The following is a 13430-nucleotide window of genomic DNA, read 5'->3' as shown; positions in this document are numbered from 1 at the left end:
GCTTGGCTGGGTTCAGCCCACCTTGAGGAGCCCCAGCTTGCAGGTGTGAGCCTCTGCTGCGGCAGTGCCCTTGCTGAGGAGGGATGCGCACAGAGAACGCTGGTCTGAGGGGAGGTGAGCGCAGCACCCAGCAGCAGTGGAGGAAGGCACCCAATGCTCACAGCCAGCAAGGTGATGCCAGGGCTGCTGCTGGTACAGGGGAGGAGAGGGAGGCAGCAGCTGCAGTCCCTCTTGCCCACCCGCTGAGAACCTCTGCCTTCTGCAACTCTCGCTGCTGCCCGGTGCCCACCTGCCAGGGCCAAGCTGCTGCTCTTGAGAAGCCAAGCTTTGCTCAGGGGCTGTTTCCCCTCGTGGTCCCCCTGTCAAAGGGTAGCAGCACGCCTCCCACCTTCACGTGGGGTCTCCATAGCTTTCCCACAGCTCAGCTATTTCCTGCCTACCCACTTAGGGTGGCAGGAGCAACCCCTCCAGCTGCGGTTACGGTAAGCACCCAGCGCAGGAGACAGCAGAAGCACCAGCCAGTCCAGGCAGCCCTTCTGCGACTTGTCCAGGCAGGGGCGAGTCAGCCTGTCCTTGTGCTGCCCAGCCTAGCAGCAGCTGCAGGCAGGAGCCTGCCTTTGCTAGCTGAGCACCAGCAGTGAGGCCTACCAGCCCAGGACCGCAGTGTGGCCGGCCACCTTTAATTCATTTACGCCGCGGGGCTGTTCCCAAGGAGCCTGGACAAATGCCCAGAGCTGGCTGCCTCCCTCCCCGCCTGCAGCAGCAGCATAGCCCTGACCTCCATGTGGCAGAGCTGCCCTGAGCCAGCCAAGCAGGGCTGGCCGGCCGGCATGCTGCCCCACGGCTCCGCGCTGCTGTGAGGAGGAGCAGGTTGTGGCCCTGGGGCACGCCGCGGCTCTCAGCTGCCCTCGACCTGCTCAGTTTCCCAGTCCCTGCTTGCTGGATCCGCACTGCTGGCCTTGCTCCTTGCCTCCCGTCTCTCCAAAAGGACCTGAATCATGGAAAAAGGGAGCTGCTGTGTGCACTCGCAGAAGGTGCTGTAACTCCGCACAGGTACCACGGAACAAGCACGAAAGGCAGGGAAAGGCAGCCGCACGCACCTTGTTCTCAGCCAGGGCCTCTTTGGCCAGGTACCGCTCGCGCTTCACCTTGACCTCCACCGACTCAGGAATGTCAGGAACCAGGCAGGCGATCACGCGCCCAATAAAGAAAACCACGTGCTGGAAGCGAGAGGGACGGAGTGGTTGGCACAGCTCCACCCAGCACCCATGTCTCCCCGCGGGGCTTGGCGCTGGTACCTCAAACACGATGACGAAGCCCAAGCGTACGGCTAGCAGGTGCCAGTAGGTCAACGTCAAATTGCCGTCCTGGTCTCTGAACGCCCTGTACCTGTAGGAGCCACGCGCAGCTGTCACTGCACCCCCCCGCCCCGTGGCTGGTGTCACCAGCACGCGTCACCGCGGGATGTGATCGCGGCAGAGGGACGAGCAGCAGGCAGCCCAGCCCTGGGGCACTTTTGGCCATCTCCCCAGACAGGTTGTGACATTTTCTTCCTCTGGTGAAGCAAATCTCTCCACAGCTGGAGAGCTTTTGAAGTCATTGCTCCAAAACACTCAGGCACATTAAACCAAGGGTGGGGAGGGAGCAGGGGAGTCACCAAGACAGGTTGCTTGCCCCCACGCCCCCTGTCCTGCCCCAGCCCATGGGCACGTGCTGGGCAAACCCTGGGATCAGCACCTCAGGAAAGCAGGCGGACAACCTGGACCTGGCTGAAGGCCTCTGTGCTGAACGAAATACTTGCTGAGGAGGTGGCAGCAGCAAAAGGCCGAGGTGGGAAGGAGCTCCCACCTGCACATGGTGTTGCTCTGCTGGACAAAGTCCCACGGCGCGTAGGCCAAGGTGAAGTTCACGTAGCCACGCAGGCTGCTGTCGTGGATGTACTCGTAGTACACGCGGGGCAGGAAATCGGAGGTGAAGGCGATGAGGAAGGCCTGGGGGGAGGGAGAGGCGCTGCAGAGGTCCCGCAGCTGGGGGAGGCCCCAGCCCTGCCACCCTGCCCCACGGCTCCGAGATTTTTGCCTGCCTGTCCCAGAGGAAGCACGCCTCTGCACAGGCGGACCCACCCTCCTCACGGTGTCGCCCAAAAGAGCTTTTTTCCCTAATTTTCCATTTGCAACCCCTCAGCGCTGGCCCCGTCACCCCGCCGCCCAGCATACGTTGCTGATGACAGCCAGGTGGGTGATGACCTCCAGGATGGAGAACCAGATGCCGATGCCCTGTGCCCGCTCGGCCACGGGCCGCCGGTAGTCACAGACGAACTTGCGGGCGTCCAGGCGGATCTCCACCCAGTTGTTGAGCAGGGCAAAGAGGGGTGCCAGGGGACAGGCAGCCACGAAAATGGTGATGAAGCCAAACTGCAGGACTGGCAGGAAAAGGAGGAAGAGAGGGGAAGGACAGGTTGAGAGCAGTAGCGACAACCGCAGCGTCTCCCAGTCCCTTCCCACTGCTCCCTCTTGAGCAGAGCCCAGAGGTCCAGGCGCCTGCGAGAGCCTCACAGAGCCTTGAGGCCCCACGTGGGCACAGAGCTGGAAACCCCCGAGGAGGGCTTGAGGTGGGACTCGGGCTGGATTCCAGGGTAAAGCCCAGCCCCAGAGGAATATTTTATGCCTTAACCCAGGCCAGCAGGGAGGAGACGGACACAGGGAAAGGGGCTCCCCTCGGCGGGACTGCACAGCCTGGCACCATGCTCTCCCCTCCCCATGGCCGGGTGCGGGGCCGGTTCCTACCCATCTCCAGGTACTCATCAAACAGCCCCTCAAAGGCCAGCAGCTGGTGGTTGACCACCCAAGGTGCCTGCTCCGCCGGGACCGGCCCACCCTCCACCATGGCCTTCTTCTTTGTGGAGAGGAGCTTGTGCTTGTGCCACCAACACCTCAGCTTCCTGGGGAGAAAAGAGGGGCTGTGTCCCACACCACAGCACCGGCCAAGCACCCCCCAGAGGAGCCTCCGCACCGCTCAGGGCTTGTCCTGCTCTGAGACAGGGTGTGCCATGGGTGCTGCTGCCGCCGTACTCACGGGATGGCCACCTCCTGCACGTTGTTGATGATCTGCTTCCCCACCATGATGACCAGCAGCTCCTGGGCCAGCTCAATGAAGCACCCACCTGGGCTGCACTGCGGGGAGAGCGGGGCCCTCAGCACGCAGCTCCTGGCACACGGGGAGACCCAGCACCCAGACCCCGAGCAGGGGATGGGGCCCCCACAGTGAGCGCCAGCCTGGGCCAGGCTGGCAGCCAGGGGAATGCATCCTGCTGGGTGAGCACAGCTCAGGGATGCCCCACAGGCACCATGCTGTGTCCTGGCACGGCCCTGAAGGGGGGCCATCACCACCAGCCCCCTGCACCACGCTCACCTCCTCGTTGCGGATGCCCAAAAAGCTCCGGTAGTTCCCAGGGTAGCCAACGAACCTGTGGGAGCCACGGCAGAGCTGTGAGCGGGGATCCCAGCTCCCTCCAGCCTCCCTGTTCCCTGGGCCATGAGGGGAGCATCGCTGGGGGCTGCAGGGGCTCAGCCCACCCTCTGCCACCCCACCTTCTGCTCTGCTGCTGGCTGTGGCAAAGAGGTCACCGAGCGAAGGAAGGGCCTGGTCTGGTAGACCTTGACCTGTCGTCTCCCTTGCTAAGGGAGCTGGCAGTGGTGTCCCTGAAGGAGGGGGTCCCCCAGCCCCAGGCTGGGGCCAGCACAGCAGTAAGCCCACAGAGATCAGACTGCCTCCCCCCCAACCCCGTGGTGGGCCCAATCCTCCCACCATGGTGCTCCCCCTGAGGTGGCAGCAGCACTCCAGGCCCCTCAGCCCTGCAAGGCCACCCTGCCCAGCGGTCCCAGAGGGAGTGGGAAGGGCCCTTCTTCCCCCACGGGCCTTAGAATCATCGAATTATGGAATCCTTTAGGTTGGAAAATACCTCCAAGGCCCTCACGGCCAACCGTTAACCTGCCACTTACTTGCCCTTGAAGAAAGCTATGTACATGGGAAAGGAGTAGAAGGTGACAAACTGGAAGACGAACACTTTGAAGGTAAAGGCATCCTCATACTTGGTCTGGGTGCGGTGCATCTCTGCCGGGGGAAGCACAGGGATGTGGCCCCACGCTGCTCCGAGGTGCTTGTCTGCCTCATGGTGGATGTCACCCTGCCTGGCTCAGTGCTAACAGAGCCTCAGCGCCCCGGCCCCAACCCTGCTGCTCTACCCGCACAGTCAGCCCAAGATGTCCAGACACCCATGTGCTTTGCACCAAAAAAAAGACTTAATTCCCTCTTCTCAGCAGAAACAGGCTGTGTACCACATTATACATGGTAAAAATATTCCAGGCACTTTTCTCCCCCAGGCCCCAGCAGTCAGCTCAAAACTCTTCCTACAACACTTCCCCCCCCCCCCCCCCAAAAAAAAAAAAAAAAAAAATCTTGAGCAGAAGTGATCCCCTGTACTCATTTTGTTTGATTGTTTTGTTTTTGTTTTCTGCAGCCAAAACACTTTTCACCTAAGGTCTTATTTCCCCAACTCTCTCCTCTACTTCACATGACAGCTTCCTCCTTGACACCAGCCAGCCCCTACTGGGGGGCTGTGTCCCAGCTCACGTCCCAGCACTGAGCTCGCCGGGTTTGGTGCTCTGCCATTACAACGGGCTCCTTCTGTCCAGCTTGCAGGACCCTACCCAGCTTACCCCACTTGGTAAGGAGATGAGCCAGGGAAATATAGATCTTGGAGAGGATGAGGATGAAGAAGAGGTTCACCACTGAGCTGGAGATGCTGGCGATGCGCGATGCCTACAGGGGAAGTCAGCAGGCAGAGCACACATAGCAGAGTGAGGCAAACAAGCTGGCAAACCAAGCCCATCTGCTTGGCATGGGGCAGCTCTGACCACCTCTTACCGAAGCCACAAACCAGAAGTACCCTGAGCTGGAGAGGAGGATGGCAACAACTGTCCGGTACAGGATAATGGAGACCACGAACATCACCACCATGGCAATCTGCAAACACAACGCACTGTGTATGAGCAGGGATCAGAGCTTGCATCAAAGGAAAACTCCACCATTATCCTAGGGCACCAGGAGCTGTGAGGGAGCTCCAGGGCTGAGCTGGTGGAGAGCCAAAGGACACACGTCCATCCCCATCTTCACCCACACGCTCTTTCCTCAAACAGCTCCCATTCCACCACATCCCACTGCTCCAGCCCCTGTGATCTTACCAACATTATAATGACCACCAAACCAGCCAAAATCCGATGGATGCGGCTGCGCTGGGGGAAATAGGGCTCCTCTGCCCCAGTTATAGGGTTTATTATCGTCATGGGAGCCATGGCAGTGAACTGGGGCCGGGGCCGCTCCTGGGAAAGAGGGGGAGAAGGCATCAGAGGCATCTGGTGGCTTTTGTCCATATGGTTCTGGAATGTATTGCAAAGGGCTGGACCCCACCTCAATGTCCTCAAACTCGGAGCAGTCCCAGCGGTGTGCCAGGGATGCATTTGTCCGCTTCCAGAACTCCAGGAACAGCACTGCCCACAGGGACATGAAGATGCTGAAGAAGATGGTCCCACCGTGGTCAAAGAGACGGCCCGCCTGTGGGCAGAGCGGGCATGAGGGCTGGGCCAGGGCAGCAGGAGCTGCTGGTGAACGTGGCCCAGCCCACCTGAGGGACATGGTCTCATGCCCACCATGGGGACAAGGTCTCACATCCACCATGTCCATCGTGGAGACATGGCCTAATGTCCACCTCAGGGACACGGTCTTACATTAGCAGGAGTGAAGAGGGCAAATCCCTGCAGGCATCCCACAGCCTGGCCCAACGAGTGACCGCAGGGATGGAGCTCTACCCCTGGGCCCCATGCTTCCCCTGTGGAGCCAGGACCTCACCATGAAAGTGCTGCAGGTGTCAGAGAGCTGCCAGTAGGGACAGGACTTGCAGAGCGGACACATCTGGAACTGCTCTTTGCTCTCACAGATCTCCTGCCTGCAGGCAAGGGAAGGAGCATTCAGCAGGGCTCAGCTCAGACTCTCACCACTTCTCCCCTGGGGAGGTGGGGACACTTACGCAGGTACGTCACTGAACACCAGGAAAATGCCTGCGATGAACACCACAGTCCCCATCACGGCGGCGGGCAAGAGCCATCCCGTGTAGAAGCCTGCAGGCAGCAGGGACAGGCAGCACAAATCCTGTCAGCCTCCACCACAGTCCCCGAGGACAAGTGCTGCCTAAAGCCAGCCCAGCACCAGCCCAGCACCAGCCACACAAGGTTTGGAAGACCTGAACTTCAGGCTCTAGATATATGTGTCATGGCTGACTTGTGGTGCCTCCAAACTGGAGAACATCCTGGGACAGAGCTGCAACCTCACACGGGCAGGACCACGGTGGGTATTGCTCTGCTTCCAGCGAAAGCAGGTTGGGCCCAGGAGGAGGGACCCAGGAGGAGCCCCAAGGTGCTGGGAAAGGGCTGAAGGTGACCAGGACTGGCAGGCCACCAAGGGTTTCCCACCCGAGGCAGTGCACAGGAATGAGCACATTTCATCCGGGGACCCCATCCAGGAGCTGAGGGCTGCTCTGGAGCTGGTGGCACTCACCCAGCCAGGCGAAGTAGAAAGCGACTTTCTCCCCAAAGTACTTGCGGACGTGGTCCAGAGGCTGGTACTTGCTCCACTTTCTCCAGCTGGCCCAGTACTGGAAAAGGACCTGGCGCGGGCTGGGGCTGCCAGAGGCTGGCCCCTCCGGCGGGGCCTCGCAGGAGCCCTACGAGGATGGGGGACATGGGCGAGGGCCCGGCCAGGGCTGTGGGTCCATCAGGGAGCCCCAGGGCTGGCACCATGCCTTGCCTCGTGCAGCGGGAAGGCGGCAGTGAAGACACCCTCGCTCAGCAGCCGGTCCACCCCCACCTCCCGCTCCTTGGAGCAGCCGTACTGCGTGGTGGCCAGGATCTCGTAGAGCTGTGGAGGAAAGGACGAGGCAGGGAGGGGGCTTCAGCCACATGGATTGGGGGCCCCACCACCCACTGACTCTTCGCCTCCAAGCCTGATCCTCCAAAACATTACCATGCTCTTTCCCAAATACTGACCGGCAGCAGGAGGGTCTCTACCCATACCTTCTAGCCCATCGGTGGTATTTTGCACACAGCAACCTATCTGGGGACATCTGACACCCCCCACGGCTGTGCCACCTGCCTGCAGACCTGCTCCCCCAGACCCTCCAGCCCACCCGGGACCAGGGAAGGGGACCACAACAGCCCCTGGTGCTCACGATTTGGTGCCTCTGAGTTGTGGAGAAGAAGGTGTCCTGCTTGTCACTCCCCAGGAACCTGCACAGAGGAGCAGCTTGGCCCTAGGATGCTGGTGGGGGTGAGGAGCTGCTGCTCCTGGCTGTGCTGTGCATGGTCAGAGGGAGGGAATGGCCTGCGCAGTCTCTCCTGGGGCACTTACCATTGCAGCTTGTTGACCTTGAAGGGGCAGGTGTAGTAGTCCAGCGGCAGACTGGGGACCTCCTGGGCCATGGCGTTGGGGATGCCCAGCCGCCGCAGCACTCTGTCTGACCAGTGGGAGGTCTGGTTGGGCAGCGCCTGAGCACACACAGCCCAAACGTCTCAGGAGGAGGGAGAGGGAGGGAGGTGGCAGCAAAGTGTGGGACCGTGGGGATGCCTGGGCAGTCGGCAGTGCTGATGGTACTGTCCCCTGACCTGGAGTGCCAAGGCACCCTGGCCTTACCTGCAACGGCACACGGAGCTGCAGCTCCTCAGCATAGTAGCAGAGCACACTCCAGGGCGCACTCAGCAGCAAGTAGTGCACCACCACCTTCTCCACACGGGCCGTGTGCTGGTGGGAGAGGAGGCCCGGGTGGGGATGAGGCTGCTGGCACTGGTACAGGTCCCTGCAGGATCTGTCAGGATCAGCCCAGCCACCCCTCACTGCCCCTGGGAGCCAGCCCACTGGGTTGGAGCCCTCACCAGGTCCCGCCATGTGCTCCTGCTTGGCTCCCTGCAAGCCCAGGCTGCTCTCCTAGGGCCAGGGCACGATGCCATCATCCCTGAACAAGGCTACGGTTGATGCAGCAGGGAGAAGGTCAGGTCCCTGGGTACCTTTTCCATGTGGAGGCCAGCAGCGTGGAGCTTGTCCAGGAACTTCTTCCGCCAGGTCCTGTGGATGGTGGTGGATCTCTCCTGCAAAGCCCTGTTCTCACGGCTGCCCTTCTGCCCGCTCAGCTCCTTGGGGACTGTTTCCCACACAAGGACGAAATCTGCAGCAGGAAGATGGAGCTCGTGGCAGGAAGCTCAAAGCCCTAATAAGGGAAAGGCTGAGGCTCTGAAGACTGCCAGGGATCAGCTGCTATCAATAGGCCATGCTGCCACCACCTCCAGCTGTGAAGATGGAAGACATTCCCCATCCTCCTCAGCCCAACAGGGGAGCCCACCCAGCCCCTGCCTTCTCGCCAAAGGAAACCAACCTCAGATATCAGCCTCTCTCCCTCACCTATCCTTGTGCAGCCATCGCTGAAGACATTGGCTGTGCTCTTCTCAGCCAGGGATGCGTTGCCAGCCTGGAAATAAGGCATCAACAGCAATAAGGGCTGGTAGTCCCCAAACAGCTGGATCGCTAGCTAACTGGAAGGGCAGGGGACTGCCCCAGGACCAACTGGCAAACCTGCCCTGTTCACAGCTGCCCCGGTTCCTCTCCTACCCCATGGTATGGCCACCCACCTGGGAGATTTCCACAGCATCCTCGCTCAGACTCCCATAGCAGGTTACTCGTCCACCGCTGTCCTGTCCTACCAGACTGCTGTGGGGATCATCCGAGGTCCTCCTCCGCTGCATGGCGAGCCCTCGTGCCAGCAGCCACTCCAGGTGCTGAGAAGCCAACAGAGGCACTCCAGGCCTAGGAGAAGGGCTGAGCGCCCCGGTGGTGTCAGGGTCCTGATGCCAGAGGTGTGCGCAGCCTTGCTGGCTCCTCCACCAGGCTCTCAGCCCGGAGCTCCTGCCTGCCTGTCACACGAGCTGGGCAAGGCAGGACCCCGCTCAGCTCGCCACCAGGAATATGTCCAACAACTCGCTGTCCCCGTAGCGAGGCCCCAAAGCTGGCTGCAGCACTCGAGGTGCAGTCTCACAAGGGGACAACCACCTCCCCGGTCCCACTGGCCACGCTGTTTCTGCCGCAGGCCAGGATGCCGTTGGCCATCCTGGCCACCCGGGCACAGCGCTGGCCCACGCTCCGGTGACTGTTGACCAGCACCCCCGGGTCTTTTTCTGCCGGGCAGCTTTCCAGCCACTCTCCCCCGAGCCACAACGGGGTTGTGGTGACCCAGGCGCAGCACCCGGTGCCCGGCCTCGCTGGATGTCGTGTGGTTGGATGCGGCCCAGCCAGCCAGCCCGTCCCGGTCCCTCTGCAAAGCTGTCCTCAATCCAGATCATGGGTGAGAGTGCTAAACAAAACTGTCCTTGGCACTGAGCCCTGGGCAACTCTACTTGTGATCAGCCATCGGGTGGACTGAACTCCACTCGCTACAACTCTTGGAGACCAGCCAGTCAGCCAGTTCTTCACCCAGCAAGCTGTATGCCTGTCCAAGCCATGAGCATCCAGTATCTCCAGGTAAATACTGTGGGAAATTGACAAACACTTTACTAAAATCCAAGTAAGCAACATCCACAGCCTTTCCCTCATGCGCTCTGTGGGTCACCTTGTCATAGAAGGAGACCAGGTAAGTCAAGCAGGACCTGCCATTCATTACCCCATGCTGACTGGCCTGATCACCTGTTCATCCTGTACGTGCCATGTGATGCACTCAAGGTAATCTGCTCCATTAACATCCCCAGCACTGAGGTCAGACTGGCAGGCCAGTAGTTCCCCAGGTCCTCCTTCCATCCCTCCTTGTAGATGGCTGTCACATTCACTGACCTCCAGCCAGCTGGGACCTCCCCAGCTGGTCAAGACTGCTGGTGAATTACTGAAAGCGGCTTGGTTAGCACTTCCACCAGCTCCTTCCGTACTGTTTGGTGGATCCCATCTGACCCCATAGGCTTGTGAATATTCAGATGATGTAATAGGTCAGTTACAGTTTCCCATTGGATTAGAGGAACTTCATTTTGCTCCCTGTCACTGCCTTTCAACTCAGGGGCTGGGTACCTGGAGAACAACTGCCCTTACTAATAAAACCTGAGGCAAAAAAGGCAGTAGGTACTTCAACCTTACCTTCACCTTTTGTCACTGTTTCCCCTCACATCCAATAAAGGACGCAGATTCTCCTTAATCCTCCTTTTGCTGTTGATGTATTTATAAAAGTATGTATAAAATATTTATTTGTATCATCTTTTACTGCACTAGCCAAACTGAGTTCCAGCTGGGCTTTGGCCTTTCTAATTTTCTCCCTGCACAACTTGAGGGAGAACTCAACAAAAAACGAGTTGCCTGCCCCTTCTTCCCAAGGTCATAAACTCTCTTTTTCTCCCTGAGTTCCCGAAGCAGCTCTCTGTTCAGCCATGCTGCTCTTCTCCCCTGCCAGCCGGACTTTTTCCTGGCACTGAGACGGCCTGCTCCTGTGACTTCAAGGTTTCATTCTTGAGGAAAGTCCAGACTTCCTGGACTCCTTTGCCTTTCAGAACTCCTTCCCAATGTACTCTGTCAACCAGGTCTCTGAACTGGCCAAAGCCTGCCCTCTGGAAATCCAAGGTAGCAGTTCCACTATCTGCCTTCCTTACTTAACCAAAGATCAAAAACTCTTCATGATCACTCTGTCCAAGACTGCAGTCGGTTCCCTCACCACCTGTGGCAGGAAGTTACCTCCACACACTCCAGGGACCTCCTACGCTGTCTCCTCTCTGCTTTATCATATTTCCAGCAGACATCTGGGAAGTTGAAGTCCCCCTTGAGAACAAGAGCTAGCAGTGAGGTTTCCCTCCCCTGCCAGCTGTAGTTTAAAGCTCCCTTCAACACCCTGTAACTGTAGATGCTCTTCCCCTCCTCCGACAGATGAACCCCATCAGCTCCCAGTAGATGAGGTTTCCCAGAGACAGTCCCATGGTCTAAAGAGCCAGTTGGTTCCTGGTTTGGTGCATCTCAAGCTGTAGCAGAGCCCATGCACCCAGCAGCTGCCCGCAGTTGTCACCAGAAGCACCCCAGCGAGAAGCACGGTGGGGCAAGCTCTCGGTATCCAAATACACCTCATTGCCATGGCCAAAAGCAAGGTGGGGAGACAAGGGCCAAGCATGAAACCACCCCAATGAAGCACCCCCATTATCCCATATCTAACATCCTGAAAAGCTCAGGGCCCATCTACCCCCTAAGAAGCCCCCATCACAGCCAGCAGCCCTTTTGTCACGCACACATCTGTGCTGAGCAAACTGCTGCAGAAGCAGCTCCCGGGGGCACCTTGCAGCAGAGCTCCTTCACATGCAGGACCTGCTCATTGCTCCCAGCAGGCCTCAATAAAAATGCCAGCCGAGTGCCACAGCAGCTCAGGATCGGGCCCTCGTGTCAGGGAAGCAACCACAAGGCACCGAGAAGTAGGGGCTGTGTCTCCTGCCCCACCAGCTGGTGCCCCACACCTTACGGAGATGCCTGGAAAACTGCGCCTTCCCTACCTTACCTCCCACAGCATCACACAGCAAGGGGTCCTGCTTCTCCTCAGGGGCCTGGGAAGCTTCACCCACCCATCCAGGAGCTTCAACCCAGCATTTTCTTGGCCGCTCCTCAGCGTGGGGAAGGCCAAGCTGTGTGTGTGAGGGATATAGCTGGGGGACAGGCTTGCGAGCACCTTCCTTTGGCGCAGGCCCTGCCTTTGTTTGAGCTGGAGGTGGGGGACCTGAACAGTCCTGAACAAACAGGATGCGGCAGAGCTTTGGGGACATGCCAGCGAGGCGGGGGACAAGCGCCATGTCCCCGCGAGCTGGCTGAGGAAGGTGCCCGCACGCAAGCTGGTTGTCTCTGTCTGCATTTTACAGCCACTGCAGGGTGCAGAAGACAGTTCGTCCCACCAACTGCACACACCTGCCTCAGGACAAGATGAATCTCCCAAACCTCCCACGAGCACAAGGGGAGCTGAGCAGCTCCAACACGGGCACCCAGGTGGGTGAGGTGACCCCGTCCCAAGCCCAGCACGGGCACAGCTGGGAGATGCCACCCCCCAGCTCCGGCCGAAGCTTCCACAGCATCACAATCCGCACGGAGCACAAACAGCCTGCAAATGGAGGCAGCCTCCCTGAGAACACCCTGCCCTGTTTAATGCCACTGGTCTCACGCTGAAGAGGGAAGGATTCACTCCCAGCTTTCAAAAGTTCAAATCTACTTCAGATCTGAATGAGCTGAAAATTAGCTTTGTTCAGTCATTCTTGCTTACCCTGGAGCTAGTTTTCAAACAGTGTGTGTCATTTTTTCTCATATATTTTTCTGTGGTTCGACAATAACACCGTGAGACTTCCAGCTCTGAGGGGCAGTGGTTCAACAAAACCTTTCAGGCTGTCAGGCAGCGCACCTCATGCTAGCACCAACACCCCATCACTATCAGCTCTTGGTCAATCCCTGATGGAGCAAAGGTATCTTAGATGACAGACTGAATTTTGCATTGTGGCTGAAGACCTCGCAGCACAAACAAACCTACATATCCCTTGAGCAGCTTTCATATTTCATTGCTATGTTCCTTGCAAGCACTACAGACCACACATGAAATATTTCCCAGGGACCTCACAGCTTCACTGGACAAAAGTTGTAAGAACTGAGCAGGTGCCAAAAATCTCCCGAGTCGGCTGCAGAGCGAGTCGCTTCCAGTTTCTCAGTTCTCTCAGCCCATGCATCAGCACAGGCAGGACACATTAAAACACCCACACCACAGCTTTTAACCCTGGGAGCAATGACATAGCTGATAGACAAACACACCGGCAGATGGCAAGTGCTTCCAGGCAGGTTCTCCGGGCGTTCAAGGAATGCAGTTGCCCAGATCAAACAGGTACAGAGGGATGACTGCCACATCACCACATTCAGCAGAAGCAGGACACGCACGGATCATTTTTCTTGAGTGCAAATACTGGCTGTAACAAAGCACCACCAAACCCCCACCTTGCTGCCCAGTGGCATTAATAAGCATACTAACATCAATAATAATAGGATTTAGTACTACTAAAAAGCAAATGGCAATAAAAAAGACAACTCCTCATATACTGGCCACAGAACAGCCCAACCTGAACAATTGTCTTGCAATCCCCAATTCCTGAACGCTGTAAGAGGCTGTATTTACAAAGCACTTCAGGACTCCTGTCACAAATAAAGCCTGCTGCAGCTGGCCCTGAACAGTTTGACAACGGCTGCAGTCACCGAGCAGAGAACAAGTAACCATGACAGGCTGCATGGCAGTGAAACAGCTTTCACTACACCTTGGTAATCTCACCCTCTCCTTCCGCATCAGCGACAAG

At 58.4% G+C, this 13430-nt stretch overlaps 1 protein-coding gene across 4 annotated transcripts; it reads right to left on the bottom strand.

Moving 5' to 3' along the window:
- Positions 1-37: 37 nt before the first annotated feature.
- Positions 38-11784, bottom strand: ANO7 (anoctamin 7). Of its 4 annotated transcripts, none has more exons than XM_035334226.1 (24): positions 11607-11784; positions 8733-8919; positions 8506-8572; positions 8115-8272; positions 7744-7851; positions 7462-7598; positions 7283-7340; positions 6862-6972; positions 6613-6778; positions 6086-6176; positions 5908-6004; positions 5470-5613; positions 5244-5381; positions 4927-5025; positions 4719-4821; positions 4002-4113; positions 3412-3466; positions 3076-3173; positions 2787-2941; positions 2217-2422; positions 1849-1991; positions 1299-1389; positions 1101-1220; positions 38-991 (listed from the first exon to the last, which is right to left on the bottom strand). In XM_035334226.1, the coding sequence occupies exons 1-24, from the start codon at positions 11621-11623 to the stop codon at positions 899-901; spliced, it is 2754 nt and encodes a 917-aa protein (XP_035190117.1). In that variant the 5' UTR covers positions 11624-11784; the 3' UTR covers positions 38-898. The 4 variants fall into 4 exon arrangements, with proteins under 4 accessions (XP_035190117.1, XP_035190121.1, XP_035190120.1 ...); XM_035334230.1 differs by having other exon boundaries at positions 8733-8879; XM_035334229.1 differs by having other exon boundaries at positions 11612-11784.
- Between the last annotated feature and the right edge of the window lie 1646 nt (positions 11785-13430).

The sequence above is a fragment of the Oxyura jamaicensis genome, chromosome 9, assembly GCF_011077185.1.
Source record: "Oxyura jamaicensis isolate SHBP4307 breed ruddy duck chromosome 9, BPBGC_Ojam_1.0, whole genome shotgun sequence".
Taxonomy (NCBI): domain Eukaryota; kingdom Metazoa; phylum Chordata; class Aves; order Anseriformes; family Anatidae; genus Oxyura; species Oxyura jamaicensis.
The sequence above is the reverse complement of the archived record's forward strand: the minus strand, read 5'-3'. Positions and strand labels throughout refer to the sequence as shown.